Here is a 22,166-nt window from a genome sequence, read left to right as displayed (position 1 = left end):
CGTGACAACTAGCCATTGGTAAGTCTATGTGCTCTACTTTTTTCCTTCTACTAGGCATCAAGATCAGTAAAATATCTTCATGCTTCTCCACTAGAGTGGGTCGGATGATTGATTTCACTGGAATTTGCGCGTACTCAAGTCATGGCTTATGCAAAGTTACTTTACAGTTTTATTTTGCGAAAATGCCAAACGGAGACCAAGCTCCATGGAGGCCTTTATTTGAAAACTTCAAAATTTGAACTTTTCAATTTCAAAAAATTCTATAAATAAATACACATATACCTAGATACATAATGTACATGTGTGGAATTTTTTAGATGGAAAAACATTAAAATGTGAGCTACACAAAAAAAACAAATCTGGGGCTTTTAGCATATGTATTGTTCATCTTCAAAGTCCATGTTTTTTTTGTGCAGCTCGCAATTCAAGGTATTTCATCCTGAATTTTTTCACACATGCACTTTACATCCTTGCATACATGTGTATATTTTTATGATTTTTTTAAAACTGAAATTTATGAATTTTTTTCTAAATAAAGGGCTCCATGGAGGTCGGTCTCCAAAATGCCCTACTCTTTATTTTGTTGCTATTAAATACTTCATAAGTCTGTGTTTTGTGTAATTGATTGAATGGGTTTTCTTTTGTGGTTTCATATGATGAGTTTGTCAAGATCGGGATTAAGTATAGGCATGTGGTATTAGGTATCACGTGCTATTAAATAACATTCATGGATCAAATGTAGTGATATTAATTCATTTCTTAATACTTCATCAATTTGGCAAATGTCAGAGATAATTGAAGGTTGCACATATGTCCGCATATAACCACTACAACACAAATATACTATTAGAGATGTGTTCTCTGAAGGACAAAGGGTATCTTGATGCAAGATAGGAGGCATAAGAAGATTACACATGCACGGACGTGCGAATTTACTAGTTAAACAAGGGGCCGGCCGTACTGGACAATGGTCCAGCCGGCCACAAACACAACACGCAAACCACGCAACACACTTGGATGGACATGGCTAGTAGCAGTAGCAGCCGGTAGCACAGGCAGTAGGAGCACCAACAGCGGAGCAGCGTTAGCAGCACACAACAGCAAAACTGCACTAGCAGGAGAAGCGGCGGCGGCGGCAACTAGCATCGACGTAAGTAGCAGCAGAGCAACGACATGGAGCAGCAGCAGAGCAACAGCAACAGAAGAGCAGCAGGGGCACGTCCATGCGCGGGTGCACGCGCGGATTGGCGCGGGGGCACGGCAGTGCGCGGCCAGAGATGGGCGTGGGCGCGGGCGGGCGCGTCCGCGCAACAAGATGGAGCGCTCGACTACGGCGGCTACGGCGGTGGATCGAGCGGGCAAAAGGGGGAATCGGCGCGGCTCACCGAGAGGAAGTCCGGGGACGTGCTTGCGACAGTCGGGGTGGCGCGGTGGTGTAGATCGACGGCGAGATGCCACGGCCGTGGCGGAGAAACCGGCTCGATCCCGAGCGGACGGTGTGGCTCCGGTCAAACGGATGCACGTGGATGAAGGAGTCGGCGACGAGGAAGTCCCTGGACAACCTTCCGGTCGCCGGGGAGGTCAGTGGCCACGGGGACGGCGACGACGCGTCGACGGCAGCTTGGGCACAAGTCCGAGGGAAAACGTGAGTGGGAGTGGGGGATTTCGGGGGCTAGGGTTCGTCAATGGTGTCGGGGAAAGTCTTATACATCTCCAGGAGCGCTCGGATGATCGACATGAGGCAATCTGGACATGGACGGCGTGTGCACGCGTGCACAGTGCCATGGCGCCCTTGCCTGTGCCTTCCTCCTGTACGTGAAGTAGGAGAAGGCCGGTGGTGGGCTAGGTAGTGCTACTGTAGCACTGGGCCTATAGTGCACAGTGGTGCATTTGCTCTTTTTCCTTTTATATCTCTGTTATATATTTTTCATTTCTATTTTAGATGGCTACTAAATGAATTTTGTTAAAAGCGAGACTTGTCACGAAAACACTTTGCAATATTAGGGGGCTGTCCACAAAGTTTGTGGGAATTTTGAGAAGGTTCTAAATATTTTTTCTAAATTGCAAAGGTCACTAAAATTGATGCTGGTCCAATTCTTGTTAGGTTAGGGGCATTTTAAATAATCAATTAATGTTGATTCCTACTGTACAATTACTAGAGGAATATTTAGAATATTGTACACATTTTTGTCCTAGTGTTTGGTAAAATAATTTCTGGACTTTATAATTTAAATTTGAATTTGAACCAAATTGAGAGTGATTTAATCATGTCATCATGATGACATGGCACATTAGCATGTGGTCGCTGTAGCTAACCACTAGGGGTGTTACAGCATATCTATTTACTTTTATGTTATTTTAATTTTATTTTGAGTCATCACCTTCTCAAACAAGCACCATACCTGAGAGCAGTATTGTCATCCTCATGCATTGTATATAGTTAATGTTGAATGCATCATGACAGGATCTCTTCTATGTTTAGTCGCTGCATGAACTTTGAAGGTGCTCTGCATTTATATTTTGCGGTCTCAGAAAGGGCTAGCGAGATAACATTATTGTCATATTATATCATGATTGTTTTGATAAAGTGTTGGCATTTGAGATATCTTATTATTGCTCGCTAGTTGATTATGCCATTAATATGAGTGAATTTAATTTCTAAAAGTTATTGTTTGCATGGTTAGTCATGATCTTTGCTGAAAACCTGGGTGCTATTTAAGCATATATATGGACACAAGAACAAAACAGTTCGTAAAAGTTTTTTCTTTATCACTTTTAGTTTATCAACTAAATTACTTGAGGACAAGCAGTGGGTTAAGCATGGGGGAGCTGATACGTCTCCATCGTATCTACTTTTCCTAATGCTATTGCTCTTGTTTTGGACTCTAATTTGCATGATTTGAATGAAACTAACCCGGACTGACGTTGTTTTCAGCAAAACTACCATGGTGTTGTTTTTGTGGAGAAATAAAAGTTCTCGGAATTGGATGAAACTTTTTGAAAAATTATTTTGGAATAAATAAAAAATACTGGAACCAAGACCCATTAGAGGGGGGCAGCTTCCCACTAGGCACCAGGGCGCGCCACCCCCCTCCGGTCCGCCCTGGTGGGTAGTGGGGCCCACGAGGCTCCACCAACCCTAATTTCAGCCCTATAAATTCATGTTTTTGGAGAAAAAATAGAAGAGAAAGTTTCATCGTGTTTTACAATACGGAGTCGGTGCCACCTCCTGTTCTTCATCGGGAGGCCAGATCTGGAGTCCGTTCGGGGCTCCGGAGAGGGAGATCTTTCGTCTTTGTCATCATCAACCATCCTCCATCACAATTTCATGATGCTCACCGCTAGGAGTGAGTAATTCCTTCGTAGGCTTGCTGGATGGTGATGGGTTGGATGAGATTCATCATGTAATCGAGTTAGTTTTGTTAGGGCTTGATCCCTAGTATCCACTATGTTCCGAGATTGATGTTGTTATGACTTCGCTATGCTTAATGCTTGTCACTAGGGCTCAAGTGCCATGATTTCAGATATGAACCATTTATGTTTTCACCATTAAATCTATGTTTGTGATCCGATCTTGCAAGTTATATGCACCTATTACGTGTTATGATCTGTAAACCCCAAGGTGACAGTAATTGGGATACTTTCCGGTGATGACCGTAGTTTGAGGACTTCATGTATTCATCATGTGTTAATGCTTTATTCCGGTTCTTTATTAAAAGGAGGCCTTAACATCCCTTAGTTTCCTTATGGACCCCGCTACCACGGGAGGGTAGGACAAAAGATGTCATGCAATTTCTTTTCCATAAGTATGTATGACTATTTACGGAATACATGACAACATTATATTGACGAACGGGAGCTAGTATTGTGCCGCCCTAGGTTATGACTGTTATATGATGAATATCATTCAATGAAATCACCGATCCAATGCCTACGAGCCTTTTTACATATTGTTCTTACTAAGTTACTACGGTTGCTGCTACTGTTACAACTGCTCCAAAGTCATTATTACTTCTGTTACTATTACTATCGTTGTTACTACTATTGCTATCGGTATCAAACTATCATACTACTGTGCTACTGATCACTTTGTTGTATATATTTAGTCTCCAGGTGTGGTTGAATTGACAACTCAACTGCTAATACTTGCAAATATTCTTTGACTCCCCTTGTGTCGAATCAATAAATTTGGGTTGAATACTCTACCCTCGAAAACTGTTGCGATCCCCTATACTTGTGGGTTATCAATTACCTCATACATATATTCGCCGGGTCATTTTCCCAAAGACAGCCTAGGTTTTCAAAAGACAATATATCAAAGACTTGTTACCGGGTTGAGCGACAATCAACTTCATGAAATTATGATAACACAACAATACAACATACTCAATGCACGAAGACATGGAACTATCAAAAGGAGTTTCTATCCAACTATTACATGCCACACGGGCCAAATTTCATCCAAGTATTTTATGAATCATAAGCCGGCGACAATCTCATAATTAGAAGCCGGGCGAAGAGCTTTCTGGGCGAATGTCGTCATGCACCAGTCATGGCTGGGTCATCTTGTGCCGACTTTCCTTGGTCCTTGGGAGATGCTGCTTCGTCTGCCAACCACTGTATTGATTCCAAAGCTTCAAAAATCGAATCTTCCTTCATCATAGATGAAGTACTGACGTCAGGAGCGAACTTTTTCTTACACGGTGGGATTAGCTCAAAGGGTTGTCGCGTTGGTGCACTCAGGCGTTTGCCGGCTTCGAGGTAGGCGGCTTGAAATTTGGTCAAGTCATTTTCTTCTCCAATTTTGGTCGTCGCCACCCAGTTTTCCCTAACACAGCGCAGAGAATCCTACTTTGAAAAAGGAGTCCCATCTACATGGAACTCCGGGAATCCCTCAGCCAGTTGAGTCGGATCCAACTCTGGGAGATAGGCCTTTGCGTGCACCAAAGCATGCAACACCCCTGACGGCAAGCCGGCCGCTTCAGCTTCCCAATTCACTCTGGCACCGTGGAAAGTTCCTTTAGCATATCCATGATATAATGAGGTGGTGCCTTGTGTTTTTTACTGCCATGATGCAGTATGAGCTGCCAACATAGAGCTACTCCATGAACTTGTATACAACCTTAAGCTTCACCAGAGGAAGCTCAACAAGGTTATGGCTTTTCTTGCCTACCAAACACGCATTACCGCATATCAGTAAGCCGACCAAATGATTAAGCTGGTAATGGGTGGCAGCTTGCAAGTATTTTTACTTACCAAAGATGGCTATGCACATATCCTTGGTCTGGCACTTCAGAGTTGTCAACTCTTCAGTTATCGGCTTAAGTGCTGCTTCGGCTTTCTTTGCATGCTTGATCAAGGCAACTCTTTCTTCTTCAAATGCATTTTGGGATTTATGGAGATTTGTAGATAGTTTTCAGCCTTTTCCCGTAGCTTCTTCTCATTCTTAAGATCTTTTTGCAAGCTGACAGCTGATGACTCGACATGATTTAACATTTCCTACATATAAAGCAAAACAAGTCAGAGGTATTCTTAGAAGTCACGAGCCCCGATCCGTCGCTGGCTAACGACCTGACACTTGGGGCTACATAGGTCAGATTTTGACATCAATTATAACAAAGTCCCATGCAGTTGCAATCACTCAATATGGCACTTGGGGGCTAATGCATTGATGTTTTTTTATCTTAATGAACTAAAAGACCCAGTCTATCACATGATGATAAGTCGGCCCTTGGAGGCTACCAGTTGCTCAATTTTTTTCTACATATGTTTTTAAAGTTGCAGTTCATTATTGCATAATGACCCGACCCTTGGGGGCTACACTTGAGTACAACTACTACATACATATTGTAGACGGCTCAAAGATCTTAACCCGGATCTGTCTTCAAGGCCTTTTTGCCAGTCTTAGGCACATCACTAAATTCTCTACTTAAGACTTGGGGGTTACTTAAATATATGTAAGAAAGCACAAGACTAGAGGCATACCTCATATTTTCGCAAAGTATTCACCATGGCGGCTTCAAGGTCCCGGATCTTAGACAGTCGGGCCATATATCCTTGGTGCAGAGAATTTGCATTCAGATCCTCCAAATATGGAAGTTCAATCTTGGTCTTCACTTTTCCCTTCATTGGTGATTCATCTTTTGCAAAGATTTTTGCCAAGACATTGGAAGCCTCAGGGATATTCTGCTTCTCACCTGTGATCTTCACATCAGTATAAGTCGCCTCAGGAGGAGGCTCAATAGTTGGGTTTTCCTTTTCCTCCACTATAAGAGTGGAGGCTTTTGCAGGAGTCACCGGGTTGTCGCATGAGCCGGATCATTTTCACGAGTCGGCTTAGTCTCATCAGTAGTTTGGGTCTCATCGACCGCCTTGTTTTAGAATTCTGGGCCGACCCTTGAAAGATTCTAAGGGGAGTCCTCGGTCTTAAGAGCGGCATCACTTGATTCACCAATTTTCTTCTTGGTGAAGGCTTTGGCCCTGGAATAGCATGAACAAGTTAGTAACAGCAGAAACGCAGAAAAGAAGGAAAAGTAGATGCTTTATAAAAGCTTACCCATGGTTGATGGTAAAATTAGGCGCCTCAGTGGCGCTGAATTCATCAGATGACGTTGAAATCATTTGGTAATCCGGGTTGGACAGATGGAGAGGCTCTTTAATTTGGTCTGCTTGGGGCCGTGAGTCCGTTGGGCTATGCGGCACCTCAACTCGTGCTTTTCGCCGAGCCAATGAGTTGGATAGGCCTTCTACTAATTCTCCGGAGTCGCTCTAGGTCTTCCACTTTGGAGTGCGAGCAGACTGAGTTTTATTCAAAAGAAATTATGGATCTATGTGAGCGCCCGGATGTGAAAATTGCACCTTTCCGATTGCTCGTCTCGTTTCCTTTGGGGTGACTAGTTCTAAGTCAGAATAAGAGGGATTTACCTCCGTCTCGTCGGCTCGACTGTTCTCGGTGTTATCCTGTGATGTGTGGCATTAGCAAGTTGATTGAATAGACGACCGATGGAGTCAAGATCTGTTACCTCATTTTCCTCCTCATCATCATCAACCGGCTCTTTAGTGTTGGTGTCTTTTGGAGGAGTGGCGACTCATTCAGTCTTCCACCACTGAGAGTTCTCCTGAACAAATGGTAAGCCAGAATATTAAATAAAGTAGTGAGTAAAAAGGTATAAGTAAAACAAGAGAAGGAAAAAGGTGACTCACCGGAGGTGCCGGGTTGCCTGTAAAGAAGGGGGCGAGCCCTACAGTCTTAATTGCCTCCCCAGTTTCGGTAAGTAATCTTTTGGTGGATGACAACAAGTCGGCGGGAGATAGATCGACTTGGCTAAAGCGCAGAGCATTCGCCGGCTCGCCTGTATATGTATACATGAGTCGACTCTTTAAACTGAGGGGCTGGATTCGCTAGCTCGCCCATCACTGGTTCAAATCAACCCCAGTAAGACCATGAGCCGTCAAGGCATTGCTTGTTTTAATATAGGGGTTGGAACTTCTCCCTTTCTTCTTGGGAGGCGAAGCCTGGAAAGATGGTCGAGGCATCGCGCCGGTCCAGCCTTACAGTAAAACCAAGTTTTGTGCCATCCTTTAGGATGGCTTATCGGCTGGACTCCAGGAAAAGCCGAATTCTTCCTGCTTTGGATGGTGACTCCTCTGAGTTCTATGCTCGGGCCATTTTTGTGCTATGTTTGGTGATTCAGATAGAACAATTCTTGAAAGAAGCTGACAGACGACTCTATCTGCAAATACACCTCACAGAACACTTGGAATTGACACAAGTTCAAGACAGAATTGGGACCAAGGTCTTGAGGCCTAATGTTGAAGTGATGGAGTACATCCCAAATTTTTTTGAGCCGGGGACGTCGAAAGCCTCTTTCCAGGTGGTCAGCGAAAATGATAATTTCGCCTTGAGTCAACTGAGGATGGATCTCTTCTTCAGGGGCACGCCATTCTATCTCATTTTGATCTGGCAACAACCCAGAATCTACTAGGGTTTGAAGCTTGAGCGCAGACGAGTTAGACTTGTCCCAATTGACTACCTTGTTAGCTCGAGCCATCGTTTCGGTTGCGGTGAAGTTTCAACTACAAGGGATGAATAACGGATATGAGCCGACAAAAGTCAAGTTTCAACTACAACGGGTGAATAACGGATATGAGCCGACAAAAGTCATAAAAACATTCTGGGTTGTGGTAGTTGCAAATTGAACTATCTAGTAGGTTATAAGTGTTGGAAATATGCCCTAGAGGCAATAATAAAATGGTTATTATTATGTTTCCTTGTTCATGATAATTGTCTATTGTTCATGCTATAATTGTGTTATCCGGAAATCGTAATACATGTGTGAATATATAGACCACAACATGTCCCTACTAAGCCTCTAGTTGACTAGCTCATTGATCAACAGATAGTCATGGTTTCCTGACTATGGACATTAGATGTCATTGATAACGGGATCACATCATTAGAAGAATGATGTGATGGACAAGACCCAATCTTAAGCATAGCACAAGATCGTGTAGTTCGTCTGCTAGAGCTTTTCTAATGTCAAGTATTTTTTCCTTAGACCATGAGATTGTGCAACTCCCAGATACTGTAGTAATACTTTGGGTGTGCCAAACATCACAACGTAACTGGGTGACTATAAAGATGCACTACGGGTATCTCCGAAAGTGTCTGTTAGGTTGGCACGAATCGAGATTGGGATTTGTCACTCCGCATGACGAAGAGGTATCTCTGGGCCCACTCGGTAAAACATCATCGTAATGAGCTCAATGTGACTAAGGGTTGGTCACGGGATGATGTGTTACGGAACGAGTAAAGTGACTTGCCGGTAACGAGATTGAATGAGGTATTGGGATACCGACGATCGAATCTCGGGCAAGTAACGTACCGATTGACAAAGGGAATTGAATACGGGATTGATTGAATCCTCGACATCGTGGTTCATCTGATGAAATCATCATGGAATATGTGGGAGACAACATGGGTATCCAAATCACGCTGTTGGCTATTGGCCGGAGAGTTGTCTCGGTCATGTCTGCATGGTTCCCGAACCCGTAGGGTCTACACACTTAAGGTTCGGTGACGCTAGGGTTGTAGAGATATAAGTATGCGGTAACCCGAAAGTTGTTCGGAGTCCCGGATGAGATCCTGTACGTCACGAGGAGTTCCGGAATGGTCCGGAGGTAAAGATTTATATATAGGAAGACCAGTTTCGGCCACCGGGAAAGTTTCGGGGGTCATCGGTATTGTACCGGGACCACCGGAAGGGTCCCGGGGGTCCATCGGGTGGGGCCACCTATCCCGGAGGGCCTCATGGGCTGAAGTGGGAAGGGAACCAGCCCCTGGTGGGCTGGTGCGCCCCCCTTAGGCCTCCCTTGCGCCTAGGGTTGGAAACCCTAAGGGGGTGGGGGCGCCTCCACCTGCCTTGGGGGCCAAGCCAGCCCTAGGCCGCCGCCCCCTCCCCTTAGATGGGATCTGTAGGGGCCGGCGCCCCCAGGCCCCCTATATATAGTGGAGGGGAGGGAGGGTAGCCGCACCCAAGTCCCTGGCGCCTCCCTCTCCCCCCGTGACACCTCTCCCTCTCGTTGGTGCTTGGCGAAGCCCTACCGAGATCCCGCTGCTTCCATCACCACGCCGTCGTGCTGCTGGATCTCCATCAACCTCTCCTCTTCCCTTGCTGGATCAAGAAGGAGGAGACGTCTCTCCCAACCGTACTTGTGTTGAACGCGAAGGTCCCGTCCGTTCGGCGCTTGGTCATCGGTGATTTGGATCATGACGAGTACGACTCCATCAACCCCGTTCTCTTGAACGCTTCCGCTCGCGATCTACAAGGGTATGTAGATGCACTCCCCTCTCCCTCGTTGCCAGATGACTCCATAGATTGATCTTGGTGATGCGAAGAAAATGTTAAAATTCTGCTACGTTCCCCAATAGTGGCATCATGAGCTAGGTCTATGTGTAGTTTCTATGCACGAGTAGAACACAAGTTGTTGTGGGCGTTGATTTTGTCAATTTACTTGCCGTCACTAGTCTTATCTTAATTCGACGGCATCATGGGATGAAGCAGCCCGGACCAACCTTACACGTACGCTTACGTGAGACTGGTTCCACCGACTGACATGCACTAGTTGCATTAGGTGGCTAGCGGGTGTCTGTCTCTCCCACTTTAGTCGGATCGGATTCGATGAAAAGGGTCCTGATGAAGGATAAATAGAAATTGGCATATCATGTTGTGGTTTTGGCGTAGGTAAGAAACGTTCTTGCTAGAAACCTATAGCAGCCACGTAAAAACTTGCAACAACAATTAGAGGACGTCTAACTTGTTTTTTGCAGCATGTGCCATGTGATGTGATATGGCCAAAAGGATGTGATGAATGATATATGTGATGTATGAGATTGATCATGTTCTTGTAATAGGAATCACGACTTGCATGTCGATGAGTATGACAACCGGCAGGAGCCATAGGAGTTGTCTTAATTTATTTATGACCTGCTTGTCAACATAAACGTCATGTAATTACTTTACTTTATCGCTAACCGTTAGCCATAGTAGTAGAAGTAATAGTTGACGAGACAACTTCATGAAGACATGATGATGGAGATCATGATGATGGAGATCATGGTGTCATGCCGGTGACGACGATGATCATGGCGCCCTGAAGATGGAGATCAAAAGGAGCAAAATGATATTGGCCATATCATGTCACTATTTGATTGCATGTGATGTTTGTCATGTTTTACATCTTATTTGCTTAGAACGACGGTAGCATAAATAAGATGATCCCTCGCAATAATTTCAAGAAAGTGTTCCCCCTAACTATGCATCGTTGCTAAGGTCCGTTGTTCCGAAGCACCACGTGATGATCGGGTGTGATAGGTTCTAACGTTCGCATACAACGGGTGTAAGCTAGATTTACACACGCAATACACTTAGGTTGACTTGACGAGCCTGGCATGTACAGACATGGCCTCGGAACACGGAAGACCAAAAGGTTGAATATGAGTCGTATAGAAGATACGATCAACATGAAAATGTTCACCTATGATGACTAGTCCGTCTCACGTGATGATCAGACAGGGCCTAGTTGACTCGTATCATGTTTCACTTAGATGACTAGAGGGATGTCTATCTGAGTGGGAGCTCATTATTAATTTGATTAGATGAACTTAATTGTCATGAACATAGTCTAAAATCTTTACAATATGTCTTGTAGATGAAATGGCCCATGCTAATGTTGCCCTCAACTTCAACGCATTCCTAGAGAAAACCAATCTAAAAGACGATGGCAGCAACTACACGGACTAGGTCCGTAACCTGAGGATTATCCTCATAGCTGCCAGGAAAGCATATGTTCTTGATGCACCGCTAGGTGAAGCACCTGTTTTCCCTGCAGAACAAGACGTTATGAACGCTTGGCAGACACGTGGTGATGATTACTCCCTGGTTCAGTGTGGCATGCTTTACAACTTAGAACCGGGGCTCCAAAAGCGTTTTGAGCAACATGGAGCAGATGAGATGTTCCAAGAGCTGAAAATGGTTTTCCAAGCTCACGCCCGGGTCGAGAGATATGAAGTCTCCGACAAGTTCTATAGTTGTAAGATGGAGGAGAACAGTTCTGTCAGTGAGCACATACTCAAAATGTCTGGGCTGCATAACCGCTTGTCTCAGCTAGGATTTAATCTTCCGGATGATGCGGTCGTTGACAGAATCCTTCAGTCGCTCCCACCTAGCTACAAGAGCTTTGTGATGAACTTCAATATGCAGGGGATGGAAAAGACCATTCCCGAGGTATATTCAATGCTGAAATCAGCGGAGGTGGAAATCAAAAAGGAACATCAAGTGTTGATGGTGAATAAAACCACTAAGTTCAAGAAAGGCAAGGGTAAAAAGAACTTCAAGAAGAACGACAAGGGAGTTGCCGCGCCCGGTAAGCAAGCTGCCGGGAAGAAGTCAAAAAATGGACCCAAGCCTGAGACTGAGTGCTTTTATTGCAAGGGAAACGGTCACTTGAAGCGGAACTGCCCCAAGTACTTAGCAGAAAAGAAGGCCGGCAATACCAAAGGTATATGTGATATACATGTTATTGATGTGTACCTTACGAGCGCTCGTAGTAGCCCCTGGGTATTTGATACCGGTGCAGTTGCTCATATTTGTAACTCAAAACAGGAATTGCGGAATAAACGGAGACTGGCGAAGGATGAGGTGACAATGCACGTCGGGAATGGTTCCAAGGTCGATGTGATCGCCGTCGGCACGCTACCTCTGCATTTACCTACGAGATTAGTTTTAAACCTCAATAATTGTTATTTAGTACCATCTTTGAGCATGAACATTGTATCTGGATCTCATTTAATGCGAGATGGCTACTCATTTAAATCTGAGAATAATGGTTGTTCTATTTATATGAGAGACATGTTTTATGGTCATGCCCCTCTGGTCAATGGTTTATTCTTATTTAATCTCGAACGTGATGTTACACACATTCATAGTGTAAATGCCAAAAGATGTAAGGTTGATAATGATAGTCCCACATACTTGTGGCACTGCCGCCTTGGTCACATTGGTGTCAAACGCATGAAGAAACTCCATGCAGATGGACTATTGGAGTCTCTTGATTATGAATCATTTGACACGTGCGAGCCATGCCTCATGGGTAAAATGACCAAGACTCCGTTCTCCGGAACAATGGAGCTAGCAACCAACTTATTGGAAATCATACATACTGATGTGTGCAGTCCAATGAGCGTTGAGGCTCGCGGTGGCTATCGTTATGTCCTCATCCTCACTGATGACTTAGGTAGATATGGGTATGTCTACTTAATGAAACACAAGTCTGAGACCTTTGAAAAGTTCAAGGAATTTCAGAGCGAGGTTGAGAATAAACGTGACAGGAAAATCAAGCTCTTACGATCAGATCGTGGGGGAGAATATTTGAGTCATGAAGTTGGCACACACTTAAGGAAATGTGGAATAGTTTCACAACTCACGCCGCCTGGAACACCACAACGTAATGGTGTGTCCGAACGTCGTAATCGCACCCTATTGGATATGGTACGATCTATGATGTCTCTTACCAATCTACCGCTATCATTTTGGGGTTATGCTATAGAGACTGCCGCATTCACTTTAAATAGGGCTCCATCGAAATCTGTTGAGACGACACCGTATGAATTGTGGTTTGGCAAGAAACCTAAGCTGTCGTTTCTAAAAGTTTGGGGATGCGATGCTTATGTCAAGAAACTTCAACCTGAAAAGCTCGAACCCAAATCGGAAAAATGCGTCTTCATAGGATACCCTAAAGAAACTATTGGGTATACCTTCTATCTTAAATCTGAAGGCAAGACCTTTGTTGCCAAGAATGGATCCTTTCTAGAGAAAGAGTTTCTCTCGAAAGAAGTAAGTGGGAGGAAAGTAGAACTTGATGAAGTATTGCCTCTTGAACCGGAGAGTGGCGCAACTCAAGAAATTGTTCCTGAGGTGTCTGCACCGACTAGGGAGGAAGTTAATGATGATGATCATGAAACTTCAGATCAAGTTGCTACCGAACTTTGAAGGTCCACAAGGACGCATTCCGCACCAGAGTGGTACGGCAACCCTGTCCTGGAAATCATGTTGTTAGACAATGGTGAACCTTCGAACTATGAAGAAGCGATGGCGGGCCCAGATTCCGACAAATGGCTGGAAGCCATGAAATCCGAGATAGGATCCATGTATGAAAACAAAGTATGGACTTTGACTGACTTGCCCGTTGATCGGCGAGCCATAGAAAATAAATGGATCTTTAAGAAGAAGACAGACGCGGATGGTAATGTGACCATCTATAAGGCTCAACTTGTCGCTAAGGGTTATTGACAAGTTCAAGGGGTTGACTACAATGAGACTTTCTCACCCGTAGCGAAGCTGAAGTCCGTCCGAATCATGTTAGCAATTTCCGCATTCTATGATTATGAGATATGGCAAATGGACGTCAAAACGGCATTCCTTAATGGTTTCCTTAAGGAAGAATTGTATATGATGCAGCCGGAAGGTTTTGTCGATCCTAAGAATGCTGACAAGGTGTGCAAGCTCCAACGCTCAATCTATGGACTGGTACAAGCATCTCGGAGTTGGAACATTCGTTTTGATGAGATGATCAAAGCGTTTGGGTTTACGCAGACTTATGGAGAAGCCTGCGTTTACAAGAAAGTGAGTGGGAGCTCTGTAGCATTTCTCATATTGTATGTGGATGACATACTATTGATGGGAAATGATATAGAATTCTTGGAAAGCATAAAGGCCTACTTGAACAAGTGTTTTTCAATTAAGGACCTTGGAGAAGCTGCTTATATATTAGGCATCAAGATCTATAAAGATAGATCGAGATGCCTCATTGGTCTTTCACAAAGTACATACCTTGACAAGATATTGAAGAAGTTCAATATGGATCAGTCCAAGAAGGGGTTCTTGCCTGTATTGCAAGGTATGAGATTGAGCACAGCTCAATGCCCGACCACGGCAGAAGATAGAGAAAATATGAGTGTCGTCCCCTATGCCTCGGCCATAGGGTCTATCATGTATGCCATGTTGTGTACCAGGCCTGGTGTAAACCTTGCCGTAAGTTTGGTAGGAAGGTACCAAAGTAATCCTGGCATGGAACACTGGACAGCGGTCAAGAATATCCTGAAGTACCTAAAAAGGACTAAGGATATGTTTCTCGTCTATGGAGGTGACGAAGAGCATGTCGTAAAGGGTTACGTCGATGCTAGTTTCGACACAGATCTGGATGACTCTAAGTCACAAACTGGATACGTGCATATTTTGAATGGTGGGGCAATCAGCTGGTGCAGTTGCAAGCAAAGCGTCGTGGCGGGATCTACATGTGAAGCGGAGTACATGGCAGCCTCGGAGGCAGCACAAGAAGCAATCTGGGTGAAGGAGTTCATTACCGACCTAGGAGTTATTCCCAATGCGTCGGGCCCGATGACTCTCTTCTATGACAACATTGGAGCTATTGCCCTTGCCAAGGAGCCCAGGTTTCACAGGAAGACCAGGCATATCAAGCGTCGCTTCAACTCCATTTGTGAAAATGTTCAAAATGGAGACATAGATATTTGTAAAGTGCATACGGACCTGAATGTCGCAGATCCGTTGACTAAGCCTCTTCCTCGAGCAAAACATGATCAACACCAGAACTCTATGGGTGTTCGATTCATCACAATGTAACTAGATTATTGACTCTAGTGCAAGTGGGAGACTGTTGGAAATATGCCCTAGAGGCAATAATAAAATGGTTATTGTTATGTTTCCTTGTTCATGATAATTGTCTATTGTTCATGATATAATTGTGTTATCCAGAAATCGTAATACATGTGTGAATATATAGACCACAACATGTCCCTAGTAAGCCTCTAGTTGACTAGCTCGTTGATCAACAGATAGTCATGGTTTCCTGACTATGGACATTAGATGTCATTGATAACGGGATCGCATCATTAGAAGAATGATGTGATGGATAAGACCCAATCTTAAGCATAGCACAAGATCGTGTAGTTCGTCTGCTAGAGCTTTTCTAATGTCAAGTATTTTTTCCTTAGACCATGAGATTGTGCAACTCCCGGATATTGTAAGAATACTTTGGGTGTGCCAAACGTCACAACATAACTGGGTGACTATAAAGGTGCACTACGGGTATCTCCGAAAGTGTCTGTTGGGTTGGCACGAATCGAGACTGGGATTTGTCACTCCGCATGACGGAGAGGTATCTCTGGGCCCACTCGTTAAAACATCATCGTAATGAGCTCAATGTGACTAAGGGTTGGTCACGAGATGATGTGTTACGGAACGAGTAAAGTGACTTGCCGGTAACGAGATTGAACGAGGTATTGGGATACCGACGATCGAATCTCAGGCAAGTAACGTACCGATTGACAAAGGGAATTGAATACGGGATTGATTGAATCCTCGACATCGTGGTTCATCCGACGATATCATCGTGGAATATGTGAGAGTCTACATGGGTATCCAAATCCCGCTGTTGGCTATTGGCCGGAGAGTTGTCCCGGTCATGTCTGCATGGTTCCCGAACCCATAGGGTCTACACACTTAAGGTTCGGTGATGCTAGGGTTGTAGAGATATAAGTATGCGGTAACCCGAAAGTTGTTAGGAGTCCCGGATGAGATCCTGGACATCACGAGGAGTTCCGGAGTGGTCCGGAGGTAAAGATTTATATATAGGAAGACCAGTTTCGGCCACCGGGAAAGTTTTGGGGGTCATCGGTATTGTACCGGGACCACCGGAAGGGTCCCGGGGGTCCACCGGGTGGGGCCACCTATCCTGGAGGGCCTCATGGGCTGAAGTGGGAAGGGAACCAGCCCCTGATGGGCTGGTGCGCCCCCCTTGGACCTCCCTTGCGCCTAGGGTTGGAAACCCTAAGGGGGTGGGGGCGCCTCCACTTGCCTTGGGGGCCAAGCCAGCCCTATGCCGGTGCCCCTCCCCTTAGATGGGATCTGTAGGGGCCGGCGCCCCCCAGGCCCCCTATATATAGTGGAGGGGAGGGAGGGTAACCGCACCCAAGTCCCTGGCGCCCCCCTCTCCCCCCGTGACACCTCTCCCTATCGTTGGTGCTTGGCGAAGCCCTACCGAGATCCCGCTGCTTCCACCACCACGCCGTCGTGCTGCTGGATCTCCATCAACCTCTCCTCTTCCCTTGCTGGATTAAGAAGGAGGAGACGTCTCTCCCAACCGTACGTGTGTTGAACGCGGAGGTGTCGTCCGTTCGGCGCTTGGTCATCGGTGATTTGAATCACGACGAGTACGACTCCATCAACCCCGTTCTCTTGAACGCTTCCGCTCGCGATCTACAAGGGTATGTAGATGCACTCCCCTCTCTCTCGTTGCTAGATGACTCCATAGATTGATCTTCGTGATGCGTAGAAAATTTTAAAATTCTGCTACGTTTCCCAACAATAAGTGTCCGGGTTGTGATTAGCAAAACAAGCAAAGCTTTACAGTGAAAAAAACGACTACGGACCATGGTGAATCTACAAGCTAGCAACAACACGAGCCGGCAGAAGACACTAGTGCAGTTCACAAATTTGACAATTGATAGTGCTATTCGGGTCGAAACAGCCACAAATAGGATGTGCTCAGATTTGGCTATGTCTATGGATCTAGGAAATGCTTGGAAAAGAAAAATAAAGACCTAGACATGGAAAAATTGCTACACATGGAAGAAGCAGTGGGATCTACCAAATGCAGCAAAGGGGATCTAAGTTAAGACGAACTATATCGTGATGATGGCTAAATGATTTGGGTGTGTTACTGAAGTGAATCTAGATCTCTGAAGATGAACTATGACGAACTCCGACGAACTTTGCATGAACCATAATGGAGAGGAGCACTTACAAATTTGCGAAAAGGAAGATTCAAAGGCTTCGAGCTCTGCGAGTGCGGCCGCAGCGGCTTCAATGGAGGTCCGGCGACGGTGGCTCTGTTGTTGCAGTTGTCGTCGGAGGCAGCGAGCGTGAAAGGGCGTAGTGGCATCGGGAGCGAGAGGAAGAAGAAGCACGAGGAGCACAGAGGGTAAAGGGTAAACTCTGTGGGTCCTTGGGCCTATTTATAAGGAGGGTAGAAACCGAAACGGCTGGAGCAAAATCCCAGGCGGTGCAATAAATTTCGGATGGAAAAGTGCCTCAATTCTTGCACCTATCAAACCCACTCAAAGATTCGTTGTGATGTCACGTGGGGATTCCGGAGATCTGTGAAGTGATGTCACGGTATGGGAGGCACAGAATGACAAGTGTGGAACAAGCTACATGACCTGGCATGTGAGTTTGACCCGGCCAGAAGTGTCATAAAGAAGCGAGATAAGAAGCAATGGAGGGATGGTGCGATGCCGGTTTGAGAAATCCAGAGCTTAATCGTTCACCTTTTTGTTTTTATTCATCTTGTTTTCAGGACAAGTTTAACATGGATGAATCCAAATTAAACTGGAGGGGGGGGGGGCTAATGTTGGGGATATTTCCCCTGACCATGACCCAGCCCTGTATACGACCCGGCTGAGGCCTGAAGGCACTATGGGTCGTACTGCTCAACGGGTCAAGGAGACAAACCAAGAAACAGGTTGAAGACCCGTGAAGTGACCTGGCCATGGGCCGACTTATACTGAAGAAGGTGGGCCGACTCGATCAGAAGGCCATATGGAAGTACTTTCTTGGGAAGCAAGACAATAAGAATTAGAATAGGATACGAGTTGTTATCACGACCTGAGCTTTGTTGTAAACCTGGGGATTCGACCTGTTATATAAAGGGGACCCCCCAGGTCGAAAAGACTAAGTTGCAATCTCTCGAAAGCTAGGTTAGCGAATCCGCATCCTTGTAATCGAGGTCTTCAGCAATATCAATAGAGCAGGAAGTAGGTCTTTACCTCCATCGCGAGGGGCCGAATCTGGGTAAACTCGTGTCTTTCGTTCCCGATCAACCCCGTTCAAGCGACCATCGAGTTGCGATGACCTCAAGACTTAGTCCTATCACGAGGACATCTGCCACGACAAAACCACGACAAATATCGATGCTAAGAAGAGGTAAATGGACCACATGAAGGAGGCTACAAGAATCCAAAATGATCTGAGTCATTCAATCAGCTATATCCAACGTCTCACGCTGCTCCAATGATGTATCCATCATATCATAAATAATTTCAAAACATGTTATTGCATGAATCATAATTTAAAAAATAATATTAAATATATTAAACACAATTAATGTTGAAATCAATCTGAATTACGTTTTTTTGGAGGAAAAGGCCATCATAGCTAGCTTTATTAACTTAGTCAATTATTACATCGTTCACAAGGTGGCTGATTAAGAAACCCGGGGGTTCATCAGACCAACTTCTATCGGACTTATTACAAAAGCTGAATTTTGATAGCTCATGAGCGACACAATTTGCATCACAAAAAATATGCTTAAAGATGACCTTTCCTACTAATGGAGCCGAGTCTATGCACTCCGCAAAAAACGTTGCTGCCGCATCCCACCATTTCTCTTGGCCTTGACAATAATTCACCACGTTCAGAGAATCGGACTCCGCTTCAACTCTGTTAAACCCCATCGCATTCACCATGTTTAAGCCATCTCGCATTGCCATAGCTTCGATGGTCACCACATCTGCTGCATACTGTATGAATTTACATTGTGCCGCCAGAAATCGGCCTCTATCATCCCGAATAACAGCAGCAGTCGCACCTGAGCCTTCCTCTGCATGAAATGATGCATCGACATCGAGTTTGATAAATCTTGGGTCTGGCTTCGTCCATTTATGTATAATGTTCCCCGTCTTGCGACTAACTGAATTGACATGATTCCCAACTAGTCCAAGAACTGAACTAGTCCATCGAGAAGATGGTGGGCAAGAGTCATGGTGAGTATGTTGTCGACGTAATCACCAGATATACCAACAGCCAGTAGCAATAATCTCCTTGCAATTTATTCTGGGCATGATTTGGAATGGCGCGTCGTATTCTACCAGCAGAAACTCCAGTATGGCTGAACCTGACCAATCAACTTGCACATCATGATTGATCCGGTTAGTTAGGCCCAGTCCAGACCATAAATTCCTTGCTAAGACGCATTGGAATTACGATTATAACCTTGAAACAATATTAGTGTCAAAACTGGACAGAATTACTAGTCTAGTTAAAACAATTTTTTTTTTGGTTTTCCTGTTCGTGTTTTGCCTTCGGCAAATCAGGACTGTTGATGTGTCTTGCATCTTATCAAACGGCTGCTTCGAGGTCCTGGCCGTGGTAGTGCAGCCGAACGGGCGGCGCAGGAGGCCACGAAACTACGAATGCCTTCCGGGGTAGCGAACCCGCCGCATGTCTCTCCGCCTCCTCCTCCCACCTCGCGGCAGCCTACGCCTCCTTTCCCCTCTCCGTCGCCACCAGACCCCAAGGCCTCCGCCCTTTCGAACGACTGCCACCGGCGTCCCACAGAGGGCCTCTAGTTTCTTCAGTATCCCTATCCGCGCCTTCACCAGTATCTCCGGCATGGCTGCTGGGACGCAGCAGCAGACCGTGGAGGTTAGGGAGAGCGTGGAGCTGACGGAGGAGGAGGAGCGGATCTTCGCTAAGCTGCTGGACGTCGTCCGCCACTTCGGACTCGGCACCCAGCTCCGCGTCGCCGGGGGATGGGTCCGGGACAAGGTGAGCTTAATTGAAAAGCCTAATGAGTTTAATATGTAGGGTTTATGGCGTGGCTTCTTGTCGCTCGCACGATATGTTGGGAAATCTTCAATATTCATGTCGCATTGTTTTCCTGCGTATCAGAATTTGTTTGTGAAGAGATTGTTGAATGATGTAGATTAGGGCAACTCTACGGCTCTACCCCATCCCCATATCTTAATTCCCCATCCGTTAATTTCCCTTTTTAGGGAATTAAACATTTGGTCAATTAACCCATCCCAAAACTTAATCCCCTTCCCCCCTACACACATTTTTTTGTCAATTTATCCAAACGTTTGTGCAAACAATCCAAATAAATGCACCGCATTTCTATACAAACATAAAAAAATTCAAACAGACCACATCATAATTCTACTACGAGCATAAATAAACTTAATCTGATCCAACAAACAACTAAAACATTACCATAATTTGTGCAAAAAGGAATAGTTCATTCCAAAAAACCACCAAACACATGGTGGATCAAAAGTAATCATAGCTCATAAGGGGCTCATGCACTTGCGCCAGCCCGCCGGCACCACCATTGTTGCCGCCTCCACCATTGCTGCCACCACCACCAAATGACTTAGCCAAGATGTCCCCACGAGTTAACTCCCAGTATTATCTCGTCCTGTCGCCCATCTTGCTTGGATCCATGAACATTATAGCAAGCTCCTCGACCACCCTCTTGTTCTTGTCTTCCTCGGCCTCCAATGCTAGCCTTGCTCCTCACTCTTCATCTTCTTCTTTTTTTCCCTCGACCTCCGGTGCAAGCCTTTGCTCCTCAGTTTCAAGCCTTTTTCCCCTCCGATCGAGCCTTTCTCTCCTCAGCCACCGCCTTTGCCTTCCACCTCCCCTCCTCCATCATCTTTATCTCGTAGAAACAACTTATCTTCTCCTCCTTCCTTTCAGCCGCCAATGCCCTCTTCACCTCTACCATCGCCATGAGCTCTTGTATGCTCCAACAACTCCATTCTTCTTTGTGGTTTTTGCTTTTTTTTTTGTCCATCCGAACGACCAGTGGGGGTGGATGGCTTCCCTTGCCGCCGGCGTTTCAGAGCTTGCGGCTTGGAATTGGCTGCTGGCGGTGGGTCTTCGGCACCGGCGAGGGTGCGACTGGGATGGGGACCGGGGATGACCGATGTCGGTGTTGGGCAGGAAGGAGGTGGTCGAGTGGGAAGACTGCGGCTGCTCCCTATTTTTCTTGAGACTTGCCCATCCAAGAGCAAATATGAGCTAGTGGGAGGAAAATTTGGGGGGTGGGGTGAAGCTAAATATGGGCAATTAAACTAGGATAACTGACTGTTTTCTCATAAAGAGTAAAGAAGTGCAGAAGTGACATGTTCATTTTGGATTGTTATATTGGGCTGTGCTATTTGAATGTTGCATTTTGTATTAAACAATTGCATGATGCTTGCTATGAGCTGACTAGAAATCTCTGGAGATTCTGGAGGACTAGGATCATACCATGAACTTCCATCTTTTTGCAAGAAAGAAAGAATTAACACTGCTTATATTTTATGGAATGATGGTTTGGTAGTGTTGGGACTTAACTGTTGCTTTGGCATATTCTTGGCAGCTATTGGGGAAAGGCTCTGCTGACATTGACATTGCACTTGATAATATGACGGGCCAAAATTTCTGTGAGAGAGTAAATGAGTACTCAAAATTCATGGGTGAAGAGCAGAAAGGAATCGGCGTTATCCAGTGGTATGAAATTTTTATTACTATAATTCTGACACTCCCAATATTATTTCAGGAGCTTTTTGTTTGCTGATATCCATTTTTACTAAGTAGGTTGATTTTGTATTCCCGTGTTGTATTCTGATTGCCCTTCGTGTGCTTGGGTGACTCTGGCCACTCATGAGAATTCTTTTTCGAACCGGGTTACTCCCCTAGCCCTCTTAGTTGTGGCAGGGCTGCATGTGCGCTCACCTGTGTGTGTGCTTGTGGCATGGGCTGGGG

General features: G+C 45.4%; 1 protein-coding gene across 1 annotated transcript in view; it reads left to right on the top strand.

Annotated features, from left to right (window-relative positions):
• The first annotated feature begins 19,793 nt into the window (after positions 1-19,793).
• Positions 19,794-22,166, top strand: part of LOC119302335 (CCA tRNA nucleotidyltransferase, mitochondrial-like) — a 7,398-nt gene continuing 5,025 nt past the window's right edge. Inside the window, exons 1-2 of the mRNA XM_037579379.1 lie at positions 19,794-20,183; positions 21,781-21,911. Of these exons, the coding sequence (XP_037435276.1) occupies positions 19,857-20,183; positions 21,781-21,911 (458 nt within the window). The 5' untranslated portion in view covers positions 19,794-19,856. The remainder of the gene's footprint in view (positions 20,184-21,780; positions 21,912-22,166) is intronic.

The sequence above is a fragment of the Triticum dicoccoides genome, chromosome 5A (genome assembly GCF_002162155.2).
Source record: "Triticum dicoccoides isolate Atlit2015 ecotype Zavitan chromosome 5A, WEW_v2.0, whole genome shotgun sequence".
Taxonomy (NCBI): domain Eukaryota; kingdom Viridiplantae; phylum Streptophyta; class Magnoliopsida; order Poales; family Poaceae; genus Triticum; species Triticum dicoccoides.
Note: the sequence above shows the minus strand (reverse complement) of the source record. Positions and strands in the feature narration are given on the sequence as shown.